This window comes from Nannobrachium achirus (assembly GCF_963921795.1).
Source record: "Nannobrachium achirus genome assembly, chromosome: 1".
Lineage (NCBI taxonomy): Eukaryota > Metazoa > Chordata > Actinopteri > Myctophiformes > Myctophidae > Nannobrachium > Nannobrachium achirus.
In genome coordinates this window covers 49,205,012-49,226,533 of record NC_137810.1, presented here as the reverse complement: position 1 = coordinate 49,226,533, position 21,522 = coordinate 49,205,012, and the positions used below count along the sequence as shown (strand labels likewise).

General features: G+C 41.2%; 3 protein-coding genes across 3 annotated transcripts; 2 read left to right on the top strand and 1 right to left on the bottom strand.

Annotated features, from left to right (window-relative positions):
- The first annotated feature begins 785 nt into the window (after positions 1-785).
- Positions 786-2,923, top strand: rangrf (RAN guanine nucleotide release factor). The gene is made up of 2 exons (XM_080735778.1): positions 786-855; positions 1,895-2,923. Exon 2 carries the CDS (start codon positions 1,906-1,908, stop codon positions 2,491-2,493), a length of 588 nt encoding a protein of 195 aa, XP_080591904.1. The 5' UTR covers positions 786-855; positions 1,895-1,905; the 3' UTR covers positions 2,494-2,923.
- A 4,371-nt stretch (positions 2,924-7,294) lies between these two features.
- itpa (inosine triphosphatase (nucleoside triphosphate pyrophosphatase)) lies at positions 7,295-10,772 on the bottom strand. Its single transcript, XM_080726151.1, has 8 exons — positions 10,650-10,772; positions 9,447-9,504; positions 8,976-9,040; positions 8,675-8,748; positions 8,549-8,580; positions 7,868-7,980; positions 7,702-7,778; positions 7,295-7,554 (listed from the first exon to the last, which is right to left on the bottom strand). Exons 1-8 carry the CDS (start codon positions 10,710-10,712, stop codon positions 7,422-7,424), a joined length of 615 nt encoding a protein of 204 aa, XP_080582277.1. The 5' UTR covers positions 10,713-10,772; the 3' UTR covers positions 7,295-7,421.
- A 273-nt stretch (positions 10,773-11,045) lies between these two features.
- On the top strand, positions 11,046-18,609 carry mettl13 (methyltransferase 13, eEF1A lysine and N-terminal methyltransferase; the record flags this gene model as incomplete). The annotated part of the gene is made up of 9 exons (XM_080729931.1): positions 11,046-11,198; positions 11,690-11,962; positions 12,994-13,459; positions 13,857-14,056; positions 14,512-14,701; positions 14,814-14,978; positions 17,244-17,456; positions 17,591-17,722; positions 18,308-18,609. The coding sequence occupies 9 exons, from the start codon at positions 11,046-11,048 to the stop codon at positions 18,607-18,609; spliced, it is 2,094 nt and encodes a 697-aa protein (XP_080586057.1).
- Between the last annotated feature and the right edge of the window lie 2,913 nt (positions 18,610-21,522).

Below are 21,522 nucleotides of genomic sequence, written 5' to 3'. Positions count from 1 at the left end.
GAGAGAGAGAGAGAGAGAGAGAGAGAGAGAACCAGGTAGGGAGTCGGGACCACTGCACTGCCAGATGTGACACATTTTATTGGCTGCGAATGTTTACTACATTTTCATAAAACAAAAGATATTGACTAGTAAGAAGGGGGGAAAAGCAGGGGTGGAAAAAGTAAGTAGGTCTGCTCAAACGTTTTAGTTAAAAAGTATCAGTACTGCTACAAGTAGAAATCCTGAATTCTAAATGTATTAACAAAGAATAAATTACTTAATATTTATACTCAAGTTTTCAAATGTAATAAAATGTCAGAAGATCCATGGAAAATATCTGATCAATCTCATATCGGCTATTTTCAAATGGCTTATGTATAGGGTTGAAGTGATTAATGTATGTTTTTGAATAATCAAAACCTACAAAGTAGTGGAGTAAAAAAACAGTATTCGTCTCTCAGATGAGTAGGCTAGAAGTAAAATGACTGGAAATTGGAAATACTCAAGTAAAGTACAAATATCTCAAAAGTACTACAGTACTTAAGTAAATGTACCAACACATTGTGAGCTTGTAGATCTGCTATTTTCAAAGGATTTTTATACATTTGAAAACTTGAAATGGGACATTTGCATAATGAGTACTTTTACTTTTGGTACTTAGTACATTTTGACACCAGTCCTTTTACTCAAGTAAATTCTGAATTCTGATTTCTGACTGCCCTAACTGTAGATGGCAGCAGCAGCACGGCAGAGTCGCTATGTTTCATAGAAGAAGATCAACTTTCACCCTCACAGGAAGTGTTTGTCTTGTCTGTAATGGCTGCAGCAAATACACATGCTGTTCAGTGAAATCTGAAATCTGACTTATTTGTGCAGGTTAGTGGCTTTCTCTCGTATGCGAGGCTGTGTCAATTTAAGAGCAGGTTTTGCCAGTTCTACCCTGGCTGCGTTATGCCATGAATGAATGATATGTTTTGTTATTATGGTTATTGTATAGTACAAGAAAGGACCCCTAAACAAGCCATAGTGCTTTCTTGGGTTTAAATCCTATTAGTAGACCTTGTATCTGAACTGTATTGTCCTGTGCTTTTCCTACGCGAACAGCTAGAGTATTCAATCAATCAATCAATCAATCAATCAATCAATCAATCAATCTCCACTACATCTCAGAGGCAAATAATATTGTACTTTAACTCCACTATAATGATTTGAAAACTTTAGTTATTTTGTAGATATACATTATTATATTATAAAACATGTATTATAATACAATTGTATCTCATTCCAATAAAGCTCCTTTGAATTTGCATCTGAACTGTACTGTCTTGAGCTTTTCCTATGCAAACAGCTAATAAAGTATTCAATCAATCAATGTTATTTATTTTCTATTTTTATGTTTATTTGACAGGGACAATACAAAAAAACAATGTATCAAGTTATAACCAGTGTTAAGTGAGCGGTGCACGACACATGCATATACTGTATCTCCTTGTATGGGCCGTCCATGACATCAGTTACTTACTTTGTGTGTATGTTTCTAATTCTTTGGGCAATTTGAAACGTAGGAGGTGCGGTTTGCACCGCTCGAAAACATGAACCTGTTGCATCGTATATAGGGTTTAAGCTGAGGCAAGCCCAGTCGCAAATTATTATGTTATTATTACATTATTATATATGTTGTGTTACATTATATCTCATAATGTTATTGGTCAACCGTCAACCGTTGGTATGGTAACCTTGTTACATACAAATTACATGTTATGTTAGTGGTAACTATGGTAACCTGTCTCGGGTATTTAAGTCACCTTTTAGTTGTGTGATTGTCATTATAACTTGCGTGCATTTGCTCATGCTCTCTTTGTCTTGTGTCTGTGAGACTTGATTTACATATTGTAAACTGGCCTTGCCGTTTCAGAGGCTTCAGTGATGCAGAGTGTCCAAACCAGCAGCCGTCCCCTCTTCGGAGGAGCTCTGTCGGCCGCCCTGCCGCACAGCGTCACGGACATCAGCGAGCTGAGGGAGATCCCGGACAACCAGGAGGTGTTCGCCCACTGCCACACCGACCAGAGCCTCATCGTGGAGCTCCTGGAGTTCCAGGAGCAGGTGCAGGACCAGGACGCCGCCAGGTACCACTTCGAGGACATCGCGGGAAGCAACAAGGCGCTGGGGCCGGCGGGGACCCTGGAGGTGACCAGCGTGGTGGCCCTGCCCAGGTCGGAGCTGTCCCTGTCGCAGTGCCGCTCCGCCTGGTTGCTGACGGGCACGCAGGCGGTGGCCAAGTTCAACGAGGCGGCCAGGAACACGGTGACCCTTCACGTGGGGCTGTTCCGCCTGCCGCAGTTCACCACGGACCTCCTGGTGACGTTCAATGACCCTCTGAGCATCAGCCCTGACAGCAGCAGCAGCAGCAGTGCCGCCGGAACGGGCACACAATCTACAGACGCCTGGACGCCCCAGGACTTCCAACGCCTGTTGCAGTCTCTCACGTTACACGACCCAGGACTGTTTGGTTAGAGCAGGTAGTCTTTTAAACCCTTTTCCATCTGTACCAAAAGTAATTCAATTGAATTTAAAAAATCACACCCGTGTGAAGTGAGCGGTGCTCACTTCAAATACTGATATCCTGTGATGTCATGTCGTGTAGTTATAACCCCATGGGAAAACCCTTGGAAAGCTTACGTCATCCAATGGGAAAACCCTTGGAAAAACACATGGTGAAAAACACAAAGCCACTTATTGGAGCGGTTAGCACCACACAAACAAATCACACCGAATATGAAGTGAGCGGTGCTATTTATACGAGTTAAGCGCCCTGTGGAGCTTGGTCAAACTGTAAAACTGTATACCTGTAGCTTGTACCAACCTTTGGTTTAATAAACACTTGGTACAGGACAGGTTCTGATCAGTCAATACATTTTGATTTGTGAGTGACAAGTCATGTACTTGTTGCCAAATAATATACATCTTAGGTGCCGTTCAGACGACGACGATCAGAACAGAAAACGGCTGTTGCGTTATCACTTTTTATTCTGCATTTACACGAGAGAAGCATCAGTGACTGAAAACGCTGAAGTGTGCTGTAGTGTGCAATGCATGCCATGTGGCTAGGTGGCGGTGGCACGCCACTGTGTCAGATAGACCAGCTGTGTGTTTACATCCGCACGTGTTGTGAGCCAACAAGCGTTCTTCCCTTTCACATGGAAACACGAGGCAGAGCTGGAAGGTGGTTTCACTTTGTTGTGTTTTCAACCCCCAAAAACGCTGTTGTCGTCTAAACAGACGGCATATCTAACATTTTATTCAGCCGTCAGCAAGTGGGAGAAGACGACAGCCAGTCCCATGGCCTCCCCTAAGTAACAAGAAATCTTGTGGAATAAAATGTCGTCAACCAATCATCAAGGACGAGCACCGTTCAAAAAGTGAAATTGGAAGAAATTGTAGCCAAAATTGGACCTGGAACATTATCAACTAGAAAGATGCAATTCTGGGAAATTGTTGTTGCTGTTTTTACATTCTCCCATTCAACTCAATGGGGTTATAACGATATGTCGGTGTTTACATCAATTATGGCGGCTTTATCGTTGTGGTGTGGACGCTACCATCCACCTCAATTGAAAACGATATTTTTTATCGTTATCGCGCCCAGTGGGAAAGGGCCTTTACTCTATAAAGTCTTTTGGGTTAATCCTTTACGTTTTTGGGGTTACCCTATAAAGGTGACGTCACTGAGAACGATGCAAAGTTAGTCGAATGCTTCCTCATTGGCTAAAAGGTACTTTATAAATTTAAGAGAGAACAATAGTGTCTTGCCTTTAGCAACCACACTAACTAGAAAGATGTAATTATATTGTGATGTCAAGTGAAGTATGACAACAGTGTGTGAAGCATGACCAAAATCTCAGTTTCTTTTGTGCAAAGGTTAACAAAAAGAAGGTTCACTTTGCTTTCAAAGAATACCCGGACTGAGAAGAGAACAATAGTGTGTTGCCTATAGCAACCAATCTAATTAAAGCTGATTAATATCATTGTGGCATTCTCTCTCTTGATTGGTTGAAGTTGGTAACCCACCTGAAAATGTATTCTCAGTTTATTAATGAGCTGGAGCAATGGGGACACCCCTGTCATTGAACAATCTATAGCGACGATTACTACTGTAATATAGAGATTTTGCTTTTTAACAGAACACTTGTTTTGAGCGGTGTTAACGCTCCAATACGTGACTTTGTGTGTATGTCCATGTGTATATGTATTGTACATACCTATCCTTATGTCCCTTTTCTAATTGGACAATATAACCCTCTGTGACATCATGTGGGTCTATACATCATCATTCTATTGCAGTGGTTCTCAGGGACTGTGGGTTCCTTTAGGCAGTTTAGGGGGTATAATTGACCCATACAAGTCTAACTCTGTCAGTGTACATTTATTTGTACACTGGACCTTGAAATTTTTTGAAAAGTTTTAAAGTTTGAGAAACACTGTTCTAGTGAAGCGGGTGTGATTTTTAACCATACAATATCAATACTAATCTTCAGTTCAAAATGCTTTGTTTGATATAGTGATTAAAACAGGGAAGTGGGGCACATGGTCTTGGTACAAAGCAAAGGCCAGACATAAAAGGTGAACTGACATCCCATGTATTCCTTCCATCTGGAGCAATAAAACGAACAAACACACTAGTCACGGAACCACTGATGTCTCCAGCAAGACCTTGGCTTTGCTCTCATAAAGAGTGGAAATTGAGAAATTGAATCTCAGCAGGATTATGGACTGACCAGGAGAGACACCAAGAGTAATTCAGAATTTATGGAAATGTTTATCAAAGAAAATGACCCTCATTTATATAGCCTCTTTAAAGCTTTAGCAAACCCTCTTAGATTTAGAAATACATGAAACAGAACCTCTTGTATCCATGGTTACGTGTGCTCTTATTTAAAAATACCAAAGCTAAAGAAAGAACACATGCTCAAGGTTTTAACTGCAGGCTATATATGCAGTAAGACTTGTCACGGCATACTGTGACAAGTCTTTTACTATAGTCAAGCTCAGGTAAACAAATCTGGGGCCACATCAAACCCTTTCCATCCCCTGGTGAGATTATAATGGCACACGATCTCATAAAGACAAGGTATCCTTTCCTCTTAGTAATTCCAGCATAGCCACATGCCTTCATTAAAGACAGTACCATCATCATGGAAATAATTGAGCCTTTTCCACATCTATCTTGTTGCTTGTTATTGTCTGTTTCTCTGAGGGGCGTGAGATTGTCCTGACAACCTACTAGTGAGTGTTTTGGGGGATATTAGTAGTTCTATAATACCAGGAGAGAGGTTTCATAAACTATATTTCTTAAACGTTCAGGGCCTGGGACCCTGAAATGTTTCTGAGGCTGCATTATAGAGAATAGCAGCTATTTTGTAGCATCACTTTGTGATCTACATGTGTGTTACGTTTTCACCTTAAAGGTTCATCAAGTTTCCTGGGTCTCAAGACAAAAACAGTATTAAGTAATCCAGCAATACTAACACACTCAGTTAAGCCGAAATCATACATACTGCACTCCCTGAGGGAATGAAAACATTTTACATACCGGTATATGTGGTTTAAAATGATTATTCAATTGGCAGAAACTTCATATTTTTTAATAACAGATAACTAAAGGAAGCAGAAATGTCAGCTATGTCATATTTGGGTGTGATAGGTACGTTGAACAAATAGTCCAGACACTTTAAAAGTAGTAATGTTTTGATAGTAATCATTAGACCTACTTGTGTTTGTTTTGGGGTCTCACCACCTCTTTAATAAACGCTTCTTTGTGTCACTGCCATCACTTTCAATTTCACTTGTTTGAATGTTTACCATGTATATTAAATACCAGACATATTATGACTTGTGGAGCATGTGGAACCTTTCAAGATGTTCAAGATTCCAAACCGAAATGTATTGACTGATCAGATGATGTCACTAGAAGAACTGAATAGAATCAGTAATCACAATACGTAGTCCTGTGAAGACAACTCTTTGTAAAGTCAACAAACTATTTCTTTATTAATAGGCAGAGGATGTGTGGTGTCCACCAAATACATAAACCGTGGTGGCAGTGACCTTTGTTGACCCAGGGGTCAGTACAGGGCCGGGGTTACAGTACATGAGTGTGGGAAAGGTGTGCAGGATGACATCATATGGGTGACCTTGAACTCTGGTGACCTCAGATCAGGATTAGCCTGACGTGGAAGTGCTGGAGGCTCACTGTAAAACAGATTTGTTCTTTCTCTTCCTTACAGGACAATAACTCCAGAAATGTCTAGAATTTAAACCCTGTATCAGGTTTTGACTTTTGATCATAGAGTAACTTATGCAAAGTCATTATTACAAGTCATTACAATACAGTACATGTTATTTATAGAGCTCATTCATATATAATATTTTGTAATAATAGTTCAATTTTCGAATGATTTAAAAGCTTCACATAGACATAGGGAAAAGCGTAGATTTGAAGCGGATACTGTTCATGACTGCATAGTACAAAGAATTGAAAATAGAGGGTACTTGGAATAGAATACAGCTGAAAAGAAAAAGGACTTCAAGGGAGAAGAGCTTAGAGAACTTAAGGAATGTCAATGCTGTATATACACCACTGCCAGTATACTGTAAGGGAATTGTATTTCTTCGAATGTCATCACATATTTGTATTAGTTTGAGTGTTTGCTGATGGCTCTCTCTGCCTGATGATCTGCCGTTACTTCCACTTACCCTCAGAGGACAAAATGTACATGTGTGCATTCTTTCTCTTTCCGTACATCTGGGAGGCATCAGTCACAGGTGCTGGAACTGTGCCCGCTCTGAGACACCCTCCCCCAGGGTAAGGATTCTTTTTTAAACCAGACTCCCCAGCTATACAGTAATCTCTGTACAGAACAATCCAGAACTCCTCCTCCCACAACTCTTTCTCTAAACCCCCCCATCCTGTCCTCACACTCCCACCCTACTCTCGTCACCCCCAGGAGCCAGTCGCAGCCCAAGTGCTGTCTGCTGCTCTCATCAGGACCCTGGAGCCCATCCTAATTTATGCACTCTTCCAAGCAATTCGCTGGCAGTACTTCCCAAACATCCACTGCGTCTTGAAACAATTTCCACTCTTTCCATGTTATCTGGAAGACATCCTGATTTCCTTTCAGCTAAAAATGGAAGCAACAAGTTTTTACTCTCTATACCAAAAGAAGTGAAAATGTGTTACAGTTAAACCAAATGTTTATTTAAAAACAAAAAGGCAATAGATACCGGACAGCAACTTTTGTGGAGCAGACTCCCCACGCACGTTGAATTTATAAAATGCACAAGCAACCTACAGTATATGAATGAAACCATGTCAATAATGAGGTATGTTTAACCCGAATGATAGAACGTTTGACCCATTTAGCTTCAGAGCCCCTCTGATTGGTTCAATCTTCCTGCTTCTTCTTCTTGCTCTGTGGCGTGTCGACGTTTAACTTAGAGAAGTGTTCAGACATGGCTGCCAGCGCCCGGTAGCGGTGAGAGATTGTGTTCTTTACATCTTTAGGCAGCTCAGCATAGCTGTAGATGAAAGGGGAAAAATACTGTAAATTGTACTGGACACAAATGGAAACACAAGCAATGAACTTAAATGCAAGGACCTAAATAGCTGGTTAACATTTGGCGCCCTCTTGTGATATTACTGGGACATGCAACAGCCTTGCTTACGTTTTGTCATAACCATCTGGTTGGAAACAGGGGTCCCATCCAAAGTCTCTAGGACCTCTGGGGTCCACGATAGACCCCTAGAAACACCAAAACAAAAGTATGTCAATACATGGAAAACAGTTAAAGACAAATAAAGAGAGAGAGAGGGGCATAAGGAGATTTTTACCTCTGTTATCCCTCTGAAGAGCTGTACTGGCTCGTTCTTCCCAGCAGTGAAGGCAAAGGTGCAGAGAGCCCAGGCCGATTTGTCTTCAAACCCAGCTAGGAGCTTATACAACCCTGGAAAACACCCCCACCACAACTCATATTAACATTTAGATATCGTCACTGTCGGGCAGAAACCTCGTATCTCCAAGTTTCATTTGTACGTTTTATCGCAAAGCAAAACCCTGCTTCATCATACAAGGCCGTCACACAAAGGTAGTGAAAACAGCAGATCTAAGCACATGTAGATCGTCTGTTTTCACTAGTTTAAATCATTTTTAAAATGATAAATACAAAACGAACGGTTTTGGACATACAGGGTTTTCATCCGACAACGACGATATACAACTGTGGTAATGTTTGATAAGAGGAGAAGGAATCCGCACACTGTCTCTCAGCTCCCAAATTTTTTATTAACACAGCAGGCAAAAAAATAACACAACGTTTCGGCCTATCTGGCCTTCATCAGGTGTATCAGTATACACCTGATGAAGGCCAGATAGGCCGAAACAGTGTGCGGATTCCTTCTCCTCTTCTTCAGTCTACTTTTTTGGATCCAGCACCCGTCGCAGTCACTGGGATGTGCGTGTATCTTCCGACTGCTTTAATGTTTGATAAGAGACATCTAATATTTACATCTTACCTTCTGGCTTCAGTTTATCAAGGAACCATTTTCTGTAACAAAAGAAAAGAGCCAACCCATTATAATCTCATTCATTCAGAAACAAAAAGGAACAAAATACAGTAATTGAATAGACGGTACACTGACATGTAAGGACCAGGCAGACCCCCTAGGGCTCTGAAACACAGGCAGGTGTCCTCCACTATCACCGGCCCATCAATCTGAAGGATGAAAATAATAGTAATCATATAATTATCAACCCATTAAGACCTGAGGTCGATAAAAATGTCTTCTAAATCCTAAATTATATATATTTGGACGCGGACCCCCATCTCAAAATGTTTCGACCCAGGGACCCCCAGAAGCAAAGATTTGAGTTAAAAATATTGATATCACAGTTTTAATGGATTAAACCCTATGAGTGAAGTGATCACTTATTGCCTCATACCTGACATGCTGCCTCTTTGCACTTCTGTATGGAGATCTCATCTGGCTCTCCCTGGTATTCAGGCACTGGATGAGAACATGTTCAAGTAAACAATGATATTACTGTACTATGACTATCAGTAAATGCATGATCCATCATCATTATTAGTGTGGTTGCCCTAACAGGGAAAGAATTAAACTTTTACCAAATATGGAGATGACTGACATCATAGATGTCTGATGTCATATAGACCACATGAGACTGACATGGAAGCCAAATGGGAAAATGCTGATTCAACCACTATGTCCATATACAGGCATTCCAAGATATGGGCTTAATATTGATGATTGATAGGATCTCCATATATGGGCATAAAAGGGACAAGGACTGACACAGATATCTCCATATATAGCTATTAATTTATTAGTGAATTACATTTCCCCATCAATGGTGAGACGGAATTCATTTGCACGTGTGACTTGCAATACTTACAGTCAATTTTCTTGGATATGAGTTTGTAAGGAAACTTGTCTCCCAAGATCTGAATAACCTGAAAGAATGACATGTGATAGATAAGGATGTTTTGGAAATGAGGAACGCGAAGATGGTTTTACATACAGTAGCCCTAGAATGGCTGATATTACATAAGCCTACAAAAGCATGTAGCCTATTCCACATTTCCTGCCAGAACTTTCAACTGGATAGCTGAAAGGTATCAGGTCACTTCGCCAAAAATCCAACTCGCCAAATTGTCCACAGTCATTGGCAGGCTTGCCAATGCTCCTGGATTTGCCAGGATGATTGGCATTTCCATTTCCTGGATTTCTCCTGGATTTGGTATCAAACTCCCAAAATTCACCAGAACACAGGAAATTACATCTGTACACCTATATTTGCCATTTTAAGGCTGAAATTGTACCCATGCCAGTAAAGCAAGCCTGATAAAAGTATCAAACATGCACAAAATTCAACAGAACACAGGGAAATATATATCTGTGAAGAGGTTTTGGGGAAGGACCACCAGACCTCAGTTGGGGAGTTCTGCACACCCCCTAAAAAATTAATCTCCTGGATTCTGACAGTCCAATGTTGGCAACCCTGCTCATTGGCGAGGTGTCCTAGCAAGTTGATTTTGCGAGTTGGATTTTTGGCTTAGTGACCACTGACCACTGACCACCAGTATTCAGCTGAAAGACCACCTGACCTCTGCACCTGACCTGACCCCAAGTCGCAACAATTAAACACACACAGGGCACGAATCCCTCCACGAAAATGTGTTCTAGAGCTAGTATTCCATGTTAGAAAGAGAACGTGACGTCACACAATTGAAAGTAATATCCATCTGAAAAGCTCTCAAGTTGGCAATGGAATATCAGCCATTCTAGGTCTGCAATGCCATTTAACAGCAGCAAGCACAGAAGGAAACGTCTGGACAAGCGTAAATTCTCATATCCATGGCACTTATATATTTTAGAATGGATGAATGAATAACATGAATTGATTGATTGATTGAAGAATTTATTAGAAGTTTGCAATAGAAAAAGGTACAGTTTCATGACAGTACAAATCACTGGTAGCCTACAAGGTCAACTAAAAGGAGATCCTAGAAAGCCGAAGCTTATTTCCACAGGAACCACACTTTAAGTATCTCATATAATATGAATAATAACAATAAAAATACGAATACAATCTTACCTCTTCAAGTTTCTTCGCGTTTCCAGTCACGAAAACCACAGACCTGCCGGCGGGAACAGCCATGCTGACTACAGTAACAGTATCTTCAAGGAACCTCAACTTACATTCCTTTCCATGACTATCTTCAGGAAGATTTACAGAGGCGGACCAAACTCTTCCTCTAGGAAAACACTTCCGGCAACGTGGTAGCCAATGAGACGAGTGCTCTAAACGCCACAACCAATCATCGAGCAGCTTTGAACTCCTCCCCGAGGGAAATAATCCAATCAGAGAGCAGTACAGCCAGAAACATGGTCCGGGTAAACAAGTCCATAAAGTACCATGCGGAGAGAGCATAGGGAGAGAGAGAGAGACTAATAACAACTGATACATGTTCAAATAACCCAACATATAAACATGAGTCTCTTACCGGTTACTGCCGAGGAGTTCAGCTCGGAAGAATATTGGGAAAGATTTTTCAAGAAGCGTGGAGAGAAAGCCTTTGAGTGGTATGGAGATTATAACAAGCTCTGCGGCGTGTTGCATAAATACATCAAAACCCAAGATAAGGTAAAAACCCCTGACAGTCCTTGCATGATTCAAGTTATTGTGTTGATAGACAGCCTGTCAGCTGTCAGCCCTTCCTGGCAACTAACTATACTGCATGACAGCATTGACAGGTCTCAGAATTGGCTATTATTTTGTCAAAAATGTTAAAAAGTAAAAGAAATGTCTTAAAAGAAAGTACATGATCATTGCATGCTTAAACATTCGATTAAGGTCTAATATTTCAACAATTACTTCAAAACCTGTATACCGGTATCTGTCATTTTGGTTCATAAACAAGAAGTTGAAGGATAAAATTAAGTTTGATAATGATGTACAGTGCATGTTCATTCACTTCATTGTTCATATCATGTATACTTTATTTAACCATTTTACAAATATTTTATATTTTCATATTTTGGACAAAATAGCCAATTTTACATAAAGGTGCCCAGATGTCCCTATATCCCTGATCAGTATCAATTGATTCATTAGCACTGTGTTCTGTTGTTCAGGTGCTGGTGGTTGGCTGTGGCAATTCTGAGCTTAGTGAACAGCTCTATGATGTGGGCTACAAACATTTGACCAACATTGATATCAGTGAGACAGTGGTGACCCATATGAACAAGCGGAATGCAGAGCGACGTCCAGACCTAACTTACCATCAAGTGGATGCCACACAGACGCCCTACGAGGATGCCAGCTACCAGGCCACTCTGGACAAGGGCACCCTGGATGCCATGGCATCTGAGGAGGAAGGGACACTCGCCAAAAGAATGCTCACGGAGGTGAGAGACCTAGGATCAGAATGTTCCTGTCTAAACGGGAACATTCTGTAAGGAATGCAGGTGAAACGTTTGGAGTTTGCAAGGACCCTCACAGATCATAACTAATATGTATATTATGTTTAATGTTAAATAGATACAGGGGATCTACTCTGGTGTGATATCTTGGCATGCAAGTCAGAAATCCAGGCAACTCCCATGGCAATATAGAATAATCCACAGAGGAGATTGTGTGCACATCTTGTACCTGTATTTAGGCCAGGTGCTGGATATAGAGTGTATGCACATGCATAAAGTGAATGGAAAATCGAGTGGCAAAGTGAATTTAACGTTGTTTAACGTCATTTAGTGCAATCAGGTAGGACTTTTCTGTTTGGATGTATGGGCTGTCATAGCCACTCAGTTGGCGTTCCCGCATATCTTCCGGGTATGATGATGATGATGTCGCGTGCATACCCTCTATTAAAGGAGTAGTTCACCCACAAAATGACTTATTTTCTATTGATTACTCATGCCATGGAGACTTGAGTCCAATAATATTTGTTTTAGTCGCATTCCTAAGACAATAATTTAATTATAATAAATGTACCCCTATTGATTCCGGATGTGTACCCGAATCCATTTGGGTCCCCATCCGGAATCAATGGGGGTAAATTTACTATAATTACATTTTTGTCTTAAGAATGTGACAAATACAAAAACATATTATTGAACTCAAATCTCCATGGCATGAGTAATCAATAGAAAATAAGTCATTTTGTGGGTGAACTACTCCTTTAAAGCAAGAATCAAGCCAGGAGAAGAAGGTTTAAATCTCAGAAAATGTATTTTCTTTAATGGCAACGTTTCGACCTAGGTCTTCACCAGGCAAATATGAAGACCTATAAGGTCGAAACGTTGCACCATGGAAGAAAATAGGCTACATTTGGGGAGCTTTAAACCAGTTTGCAGATGTTTTACCGTCTCCTTGAATAATGAAAATAAAACTATAAAAAAAAAATCTCACAATTTGTTAATTTTATTTTTCCTTGCAGGTTGGCCGTGTGTTAAGTGTTGGTGGCAGGTATGTCTGTGTGACTCTGGCCCAGGAGAGTGTGATCAGGCTGGCTGTGGAGCACTTTGTTCAGATGGGGTGGGCAGTGAGACTCCACTGTCTGGAGGAAACGGAGAGTCAGGAGGACTCCTTTGCCCTGCCAGTCTTCGTGCTAATCTGCACCAAGTTCCGACAGCCAATGCCCATGCCTATTCTGGAGTTATGCCTCGGAGAGGACGGAGCCCCAACCCGCCTGGCGCAGGTGCCAGAGCTCCTGTCTGCGGTGAAGGAGCGCCAGGCGTACGCTATCCTGAGAAAGAGGCTCCGAACGGGCACGGACGCCACCTCTAACCTCTCACTCACCCTGTGCAACGTCAAAACCGGTCTGCCCAGATACACTCTCACAGTGCAAGATTGTGCCCCTGGTGCCAAGGTGCCCAAGGCAAATCACTTTGCCATATTTATTGGTGAGCCCTCATTTTTCTCCACTGCGTCCATATTCATATATTGCTGCCTTGAGATTCTGTCACACTTATTGCAGCAGTGTCATTTGGGTCATCAGGCAACTGCCACCCCCTAGTGTTCACATTTAACCTTGAATGTAGTTATTTTATGCATACACTATCTCCCCTTGGCATGGCATCCCTATTTTGGGAATGTCACCATAGACAAACACTTTCTCTTTTCACCCCAAAACAAGTAGTGAAAATAGTTGATCTACAAGCTCAAGCGACGCCTTGAGAGCTTGTAGATCCACTATTTTTGCTTTTTTTAGGAATGCCACCCCCTATGTCTTTCTGAAATGACACCTCTGTCAACTTGTTTGCGTTATCTGACAGCTCACCTGCTGTGCTTGCCCTTCAGTCCCACAGGGCAGAGAGACTGATTGGCAGTATGGTTCCAGTGAGGGGCGGAGCCAGCTGGCGACTAGTGCTAACTTCAGGCGGTTGGTGGTCGTAGCGATGCACAGGAACCAGGAGTACACAGACATGCAGGCGGTCCAGGCAGAGCTCTCGCCAATGGTGATGGACCTTGCTCCCCCTGGTATGCCAGCCAACCATCAGGTAAATTAATTCCTCTCTATTACTGTTAATATGAATTCTTAAAGGAATGCTTAACTACAAAATGACCGTTTTCCCCCTATTAATTACTCACCCCGTGAAGCCTTGAATTCATGGAGATTCTTTGTTAAATATGGGTCCAGTTTATCTAGTCTATGTCCTCACTACTTACTTAAAACACAGCATTTACACTGCATTACACAGCATTTACACACGTTTGTGTGTGAGAGAGTTTTGTAAGTAGAGTGTTTTGGAACTAATGAGGACACAGATACGATGCAAGACACTTGCATTACACTGTGAGAGTTGCTGTTAATCCTGGCTCCCTATGTTCTTAATTGTGAAGGATATGATTAAAAATTAAAAATAAATGTAATTCAAGGATTTACGGGGTGGTTAATTGACAAAAAAAAATTGTGCAATAGTTGGAGATTGGTTGCCTCTCTGTGCCCATCCAGGTGCCCTTCCTGTCAGTGGGCGGTGAGCTGGGTTGGAGAGAAGTGGTGAGTAAAGGTGTGAGTGAGCTGAGTGGAGAGTACTCTGTGGAAGACGTGAGAGGAGGAGACGGAGACCTTTATCGCAGACTGGTCTTCCTGTCTAATGCTGGCCTTGTCCAGTCAGAGAGCCGCCTTTCCCCCCCACATACCGGTCAGTCGCCCTCTTCCCTTCTTTACTGCACAATTCTCAGCACTGTTCCTGTTGAGCGTTGCACTCTAGCGATAAATGTTTCACTTTTCTGTGTTTTGTACTCACTCCACAGCAGCCAGTCACAAAAAGAAGAACAGAAAGAAGGTCAAACCAACAGCAGCTCCTAAGACGTCCTCCACCTCCCTTTCAGTGGACAGTGGCTTCCTTTGCTGTACTCACCATGAAATCATGGTGGCCGGCTTTGCCATGCTTCAGTTGGGAACACCAGAGAACAAAGGTGTGTGTGCGCGTGCGGGCGTGTGTGTGTATGTACAATAGGGTGGATCTTAAATTACCTTTTTTAGATTTTCTTGAGTCTCACCCCCCAATTATGTTCCAATGTACAAAAAAATGCTTTGGTTAAAATTTGGTTGAATTTCAAGCATATTTAGAGGTAGCTCAATCAAGTCAAAGATTGTACATTTTATTGGTCAAAATCGAATTGCACTGCAGGCACATTTAAGTTATACATTACACATTATTCTTATACTAAGCACAGAAATTATATTTTTTAAGCTTACAAATCTAAACACAAATCTGATTACATGTTTGTCATATGTCAAACCAGAATTAATGTATTGTAGGAAATAGCAAAGAAAAGAATGACAATTGCTATTTTTCATTTAACGTGCACAATGACATGTCTTTATTGCACACTCTTCAATCATACTCACAACACACAACAAGTACACAGCCCCACTTCCTTGTTTACCCCCAAAAACCCCGAAAGTCACTGCAGTATAGCAATTCAGTAGTTACTGATCAATTAAAGTTTGTTTACGGCTATCGGGATACTTGTGCCGATGGTTCTGCTACTTCTGCACAATTTGCAGCAAGTATTGGAGTTGGGACTCATCTTTAGTAATGAGACCACAATATTCTTGTATTAGGTCAACCCCACGCTCTGCATGATCATTGACAACATTCATTGCCTTCACTACAGCCAGAGCTTCTTGGTAGTCTACCCTGGGCTCCCACTCATCGGGATCAACGTCAAGGAAGTCATCTGGGAGATCCATCATTTTGAAAAGCACTTCAATGTTCTTCCTTGGAATTGTTCCAAGGTCAACAGTAATTCTCAGTTCATGATCTTCATTTCCATCTTTCATGGCTCTCACCATCAGCCTCTTCGTTTGCGCGCTCACTTGACTGTCAAACAATGCAAGTCCGACAATCTCTGGAGCAAAATACCATAAGTGATTGGAACACTTTTGAGAAGCAGCTTTAGACACCTCAGCATTTATTGATGAATATTCCAGCAACGATTTTAACAGCTGCCAAGTAATTTAGTGGAGCGCTGACAGCAACAGGTGCCATCATCCATGCCTTCACATAATTGCAAACTGCAAAAATGCACAAATCCATGCATGCTTTTTCTTCCCTGAAGGTCAGTTTGAATTGGCCATGAAACATCCAGATCTTCATACAATAAATAACCTTTGCCATCCAACGGGCATGATGGGTAGCTCCTGGAGCTCTGAACCGGATACCTCGAGCAGCGAGGTATCTGGTTCATCAATAAATGCTGAGGTGTCTAAAGCTGCTTCTCTAAAGTTTTCCAATCACTTATGGTGAACAGGGGCATATGAAGAGAATTACTGTTGACCTTGGAACAATTGCAAGGAAGAACATTGAAGATTTTTTCCAAGGTGCTTTGAGTGGGAGCCCAGGGAGGACTACCAAGAAGCTCTGGCTGTAGTGAAGGCGATGAATGTTGTTAATGATCATGCAGAGTGTGGGGTTGACCTAATACAAGAATATTGTGGTCTCATTACTAAAGATGAGTCCCAACTCCAATACTTGCTGCAAATTGTGCACTTTAATTGATCAGTAACTACTGAATTGCTATACTGCAGTGAATTGTCATTCTTTGCTTTGCTATTACCTACAATACATTAATTCTGGTTTGACATATGACAAACATGTAATCAGATTTGTGTTTAGATTTGTAAGCTTAAAAAATATCATTTCTGTGCTTAGTATAAGAATAATGTGTAATGTATAACTTAAATGTGCCTGCAGTGCAATTCGATTTTGACCAATAAAATGTACAATCTTTGACTTGATTGAGCTACCTCTAAATATGCTTGAAATTCAACCAAATTTTAACCAAAGCAGTTTTTTGTACATTGGAACATAATTGGGGGGTGAGACTCAAGAAAATCAGAAAAAGGTCATTTAAGATCCACCCTAATGTACAAGTTGTTATTTTGTCTTTGTTTTGTTTCTTCGTTTTGTGTCTTTGTGATGGAGGACCCTTTCAATTAAACAAAGGTCGTTTTTATGTAATCTTTCACTGGTAAATGTATCTCAATAACTATTCCACTTCAATGTGCGTTCTCTAAACCTTTTGGTGTATTGTTATCGGTCTGTCATGTCTTTGCAAAAAATTAGGTTAAGTTTGTCTTAATGAAAAGAATATACCATCTTTTCCTTTTAAATATCACAATTTTCCTGTCTTCTCTGACGATATCAATTTCATGCCCTGTGTGTCCTCTCCTAGATGTCCCTGTCTCTGTGCTCCTAGTGGGGCTCGGTGGAGGAGGCCTGCCTCAGTTCCTGCGGGACTTTGTCCCCGGTGCCAGCGTTGAGGTTGTGGAGTTAGACCCCGTCATTCTGGAGGTGGCAAAGGAATGGTTTGGCTTCCGACCCGATGACCACTTGACCGTCACGGTCGGCGATGGCCTTGAGCGCATCGATGCCTTGGCGAAAGAAGGTGAGTGTTCAGGTCAGGTATCAAGTCACGACGAACCAAACGGAGAGGGAAGGAAAATTGCATTGGAGGACTGCATAATGTGATATATGAACATTTGTATACTAGTATGTTTCACACTAAATTGTCTCCATCAGGTGGTCGTCTGTTTGATGTCATCATGTTTGACGTGGACAGTAAGGATACCTCTGTGGGTATGAGCTGCCCTCCCGCTGGCTTTGTAGAGATCCCCTTCCTGAAGAAGGTCCTCAGCCTGCTAACTCCCAGAGGTACAGTGTCAATAACAACACATTTAGCTTCTGTAGGAAGTAGTTGTCATATATCATAACCATGAATTTTTACTTACTTAAATCTACTACTACATATTTTTTTCTATGTTGCTATTATTTTTTTATTTCTATTAGTTTTTTTCACGATAGTTCCTTGTTCTTTACATCACATCAGTGGTTCTCAGCCTTTTCAGGCCATGGCCCCCCCGCCTTGCACTTGGAATGTAGGAGTTGAGGCATTACATTTAGTTTGACTCTGTTACATAGATAAATATTGTGAAAATAGCAGCTCTACTAACTCACAACGCCTCGCAACGTGAGGCGTTGTGAGTTAGTAGACCTGCCATTTTCTAAAAGTTTACCTCCTACTTACATTATTTGCCCAATGTTTGACCAGTTTTTATTTCTTACTTCAGTAATGGTATTTTTCTTTTCTTTCTATTTTTTCCTTTTCTTATGGTATTGAAAACGTCTTAAATGTCCTTCATTTGTCACTTCACTGTCATCTGGGGACACCCCTAAAAAAACAGGTTGAGAACAACTTCTTTACATCACTATTCTTCTCCCCCGTCTCTCACCAACCAGGTGTATTCATGCTGAACCTAGTGTGTCGTGACTCTGTGCTGAGGAAGAGTGTGGTGGAGCGTGTGCGCGGCGTGTTCCCCCGCGTGTTCTCTCAGGGGATCGAGGGCGAGGTGAACGAAGTGCTCCTGTGTTCTCGGGGAGAAAAGGAGTCGGAGGAGGACAGCGCCTCCCAGACGGTCCCTCTGTTCCTCAACCAGGCCGCCAAGAGTCTGCAGAGTGCGCTATCGAATAACAACTCTACAGGAACCTCCAGCCCACATATAGACATTGCTGAGATGTTAAAAGGCCTGAAGGTTGCATGAGGTTGTGTTTGTCACCCGAGGAAGATGAGATGAATCAATGACAAAGACCTGAGAGAAGACGGGCAAAAGGGAGATCCTGAATATCAGAGCATCTCGGCCTAACAATAAGCATCAGCAAAGACAGAGACGATGTTGTGCTGAAAATTGTTAAGAGTGGTGGTAGTGGTATTTGGGTTTTGATGAATACAATTGATTGATTTGATTGAATACTTTATTAGCAGTTTGCTTAGGAAAGGACATGACAGTACAATTCGGATACAAGGTCTACCCAAGAAAGCACTATGTCCTGTTTACATTGGGGTCCTTTGTACTCAATTCATTGAGAAAATGGGATGGAAACTAATCATACTGTCAAACATCCTTCAGGAAATCTTCAGTTTGAGCAGATGGTCATGCTGAGTGCACGGTAGGGTTGGGGGTCTGTTATACCAGTGGTTCTCAACCAGTGGTCCGGGGACCACCAGCGGTCGTTGAGGGGGTTCCAGGTGGTCCCTAGCTAAATGATGGAGAGTTGGGAACCAAATAGACCCTTTATAGATCTTAAAGGGATATTACACTTTCAAAAAAACTTTTAGGTCTAATCAGGCTTGTATGAACACCCTGAACAGTTTTTAATTTGCTTCATTCAGTATTTAGATATTTGATGTAAATGTTACCAGCTCCAACACGCCCAGGCCCTCTCCACATACACACCCATTGTAACTTCAAACTCCATTTTAACCATGATAGATTCATTAAAAACACACATTATTATTTCTGGTGACTCATAATACCCTCCTAATACGTGAGCAGACCGTGTTTTTTCAATAACTTTTTTCATTTATTTTCAATAAAATATTGTATTTAATGTTTTCCATTTTCCCAAAGAATTATTAAAAATAAAAGAAAAAGGTTATTGAAAAAACACGGTCTGCTCACGTATTAGGAGGGTATTATGAGTCACCAGAAAAAATAATGTGTGTTTTTAATGAATCTATCATGGTTAAAATGGAGTTTGAAGTTACAATGGGTGTGTATGTGGAGAGGGCCTGGGCGTGTTGGAGCTGGTAACATTTACATCAAATATCTAAATATTGAATGAAGCAAATTAAAAACTGTTCAGGGTGTTCATACAAGCCTGATTAGACCTAAAAGTTTTTTTGAAAGTGTAATATCCCTTTAACTCTTGAGAGTGAAATGAAACCATTTGGTTTCCTTTTACACCCTAAAGAGTTGCATTATTGTTTAACATCTGCATTAATTCATTTATAAGAAGTCCACACAATTAAGGGAACTAGACCTTACCCGTTCGAAGATATGTGCTCCAAAATATGTCAAACGCACCCGGTGAAAGTGTGAGAGAGAGAGAGAGAGAGAGAGAGAGAGAGAGAGAGAGAGAGAGAGAAACATTCCTAACTGTGAGAGAAAGGGGTGTGTGTGTGTGTGGGGCTACAGATCCCATGGCCTGGAGGAACGGACCGTAACCCTGGCAACAGACAGCAGAGTTCAACAGAAGTGGTTAAGAAAACGCTAAGAAACTGCTTTAATTTGGGAGAAATGAAATTCGGGCTCCGTCAGCGTTGGTATAATGCTAATGGCTAATACCATGTGAACTTTGGTATCAGTTGCTGAAGCGAGTGAATAGATAAACGTAGATAAGCGTGAGCGTTAGAGCGTGAGTTTGCTCCTTTATTAGTAGGATGTAGAAGAATTTCTATTTTACCTAGTTTACCTGTCATCTCCTATGGTACCACATCGATAGAGCATGGAATTGTGGACAAAAGATTCTCAGGTTTTGGGTCTGAGAGGATAAATCTCATCAAATGGTGGTCCATGGCTCAAATGCTAAATAAATAATGGACCTTAATATGAAGAAGATGGAAAATAGTTGCATTATACCGTGTGTGTCTTGACCAGGAACGGTTCATCAAGGAGGAACCAGGGGCGAATCAGTGAACCAGGCAGCCACTCTACACACTCTCTCTGCTACTGCGGAAGCCGAAAGTTGTGTTTTTTTCCCCCGCAAGTCATTCAAAATCATGCCTTATTTTGTCCTATTAAATCTATGTATTTGGTGTGCGTGGTAGTGTGTGTGTGTGTGTGTGTGTGTATTATTGTAGGCACATACCTACAGCTACAGTACAATAAATGTGAGGCCATGGGCTCGGATCCTGATGTGGTATTCTACCTCATTTATATTCTCTTGCCTGTCTCCCCTCATGCTAAAAACAAAACGAATACTTCAAAAACACATTAGATATGATGTTCTGTGAGATATTCACCTGTCAACCAACTTTTCCATGAGTGCATAAAGGGAAACTAATTATCACTGTTAATAATTATATTGTTAAGATATGCAGATTTAGTCCCATTATCACTGTTAAAACTGTTGTTCCCTTGATTGCATGTAGAAGCCCCTTCCCTAATATGAGTTTAGAATGTAGTGTAGGCTACTACTTGGTGCACGCTGTCATTGCCAAAGAATGTAGCAGTGTTATTTACAGTAGCCTAGAATGAATAGTAGTGTTATGGTTACAGTTGCAGAGCTTGTTGCAGTCATATTTGTGTGTGCAGAGCACTGCAACTTTACCAGCACTAACTGTATGCTATGTATTTATGTCATGGAGAACAACATGTCTAGTGACTGTCAAGTCAAATTACTATCATAGATGGCTGCAGATTCTTTCTGTCTATGTTTTGCATTGCGTTGCAATGAAATGAACAGGCGTTTAAAGTTGACAGCTGATATTTGCGCATGCGCATGCCAGGAAAAAAACTCCAGAGACAGTTAGCTGTCAAAATAGAAATGTTGTCTCGTAGACAGTCAGGAGGACAGCCAAGATTGCTCGCCTCGAAGCTAAACTATTGTTATTAAAACCTAACTGAACGTTTAATGAAAACAGTACAAATCTAAATATACCGTTATCAGTCTTC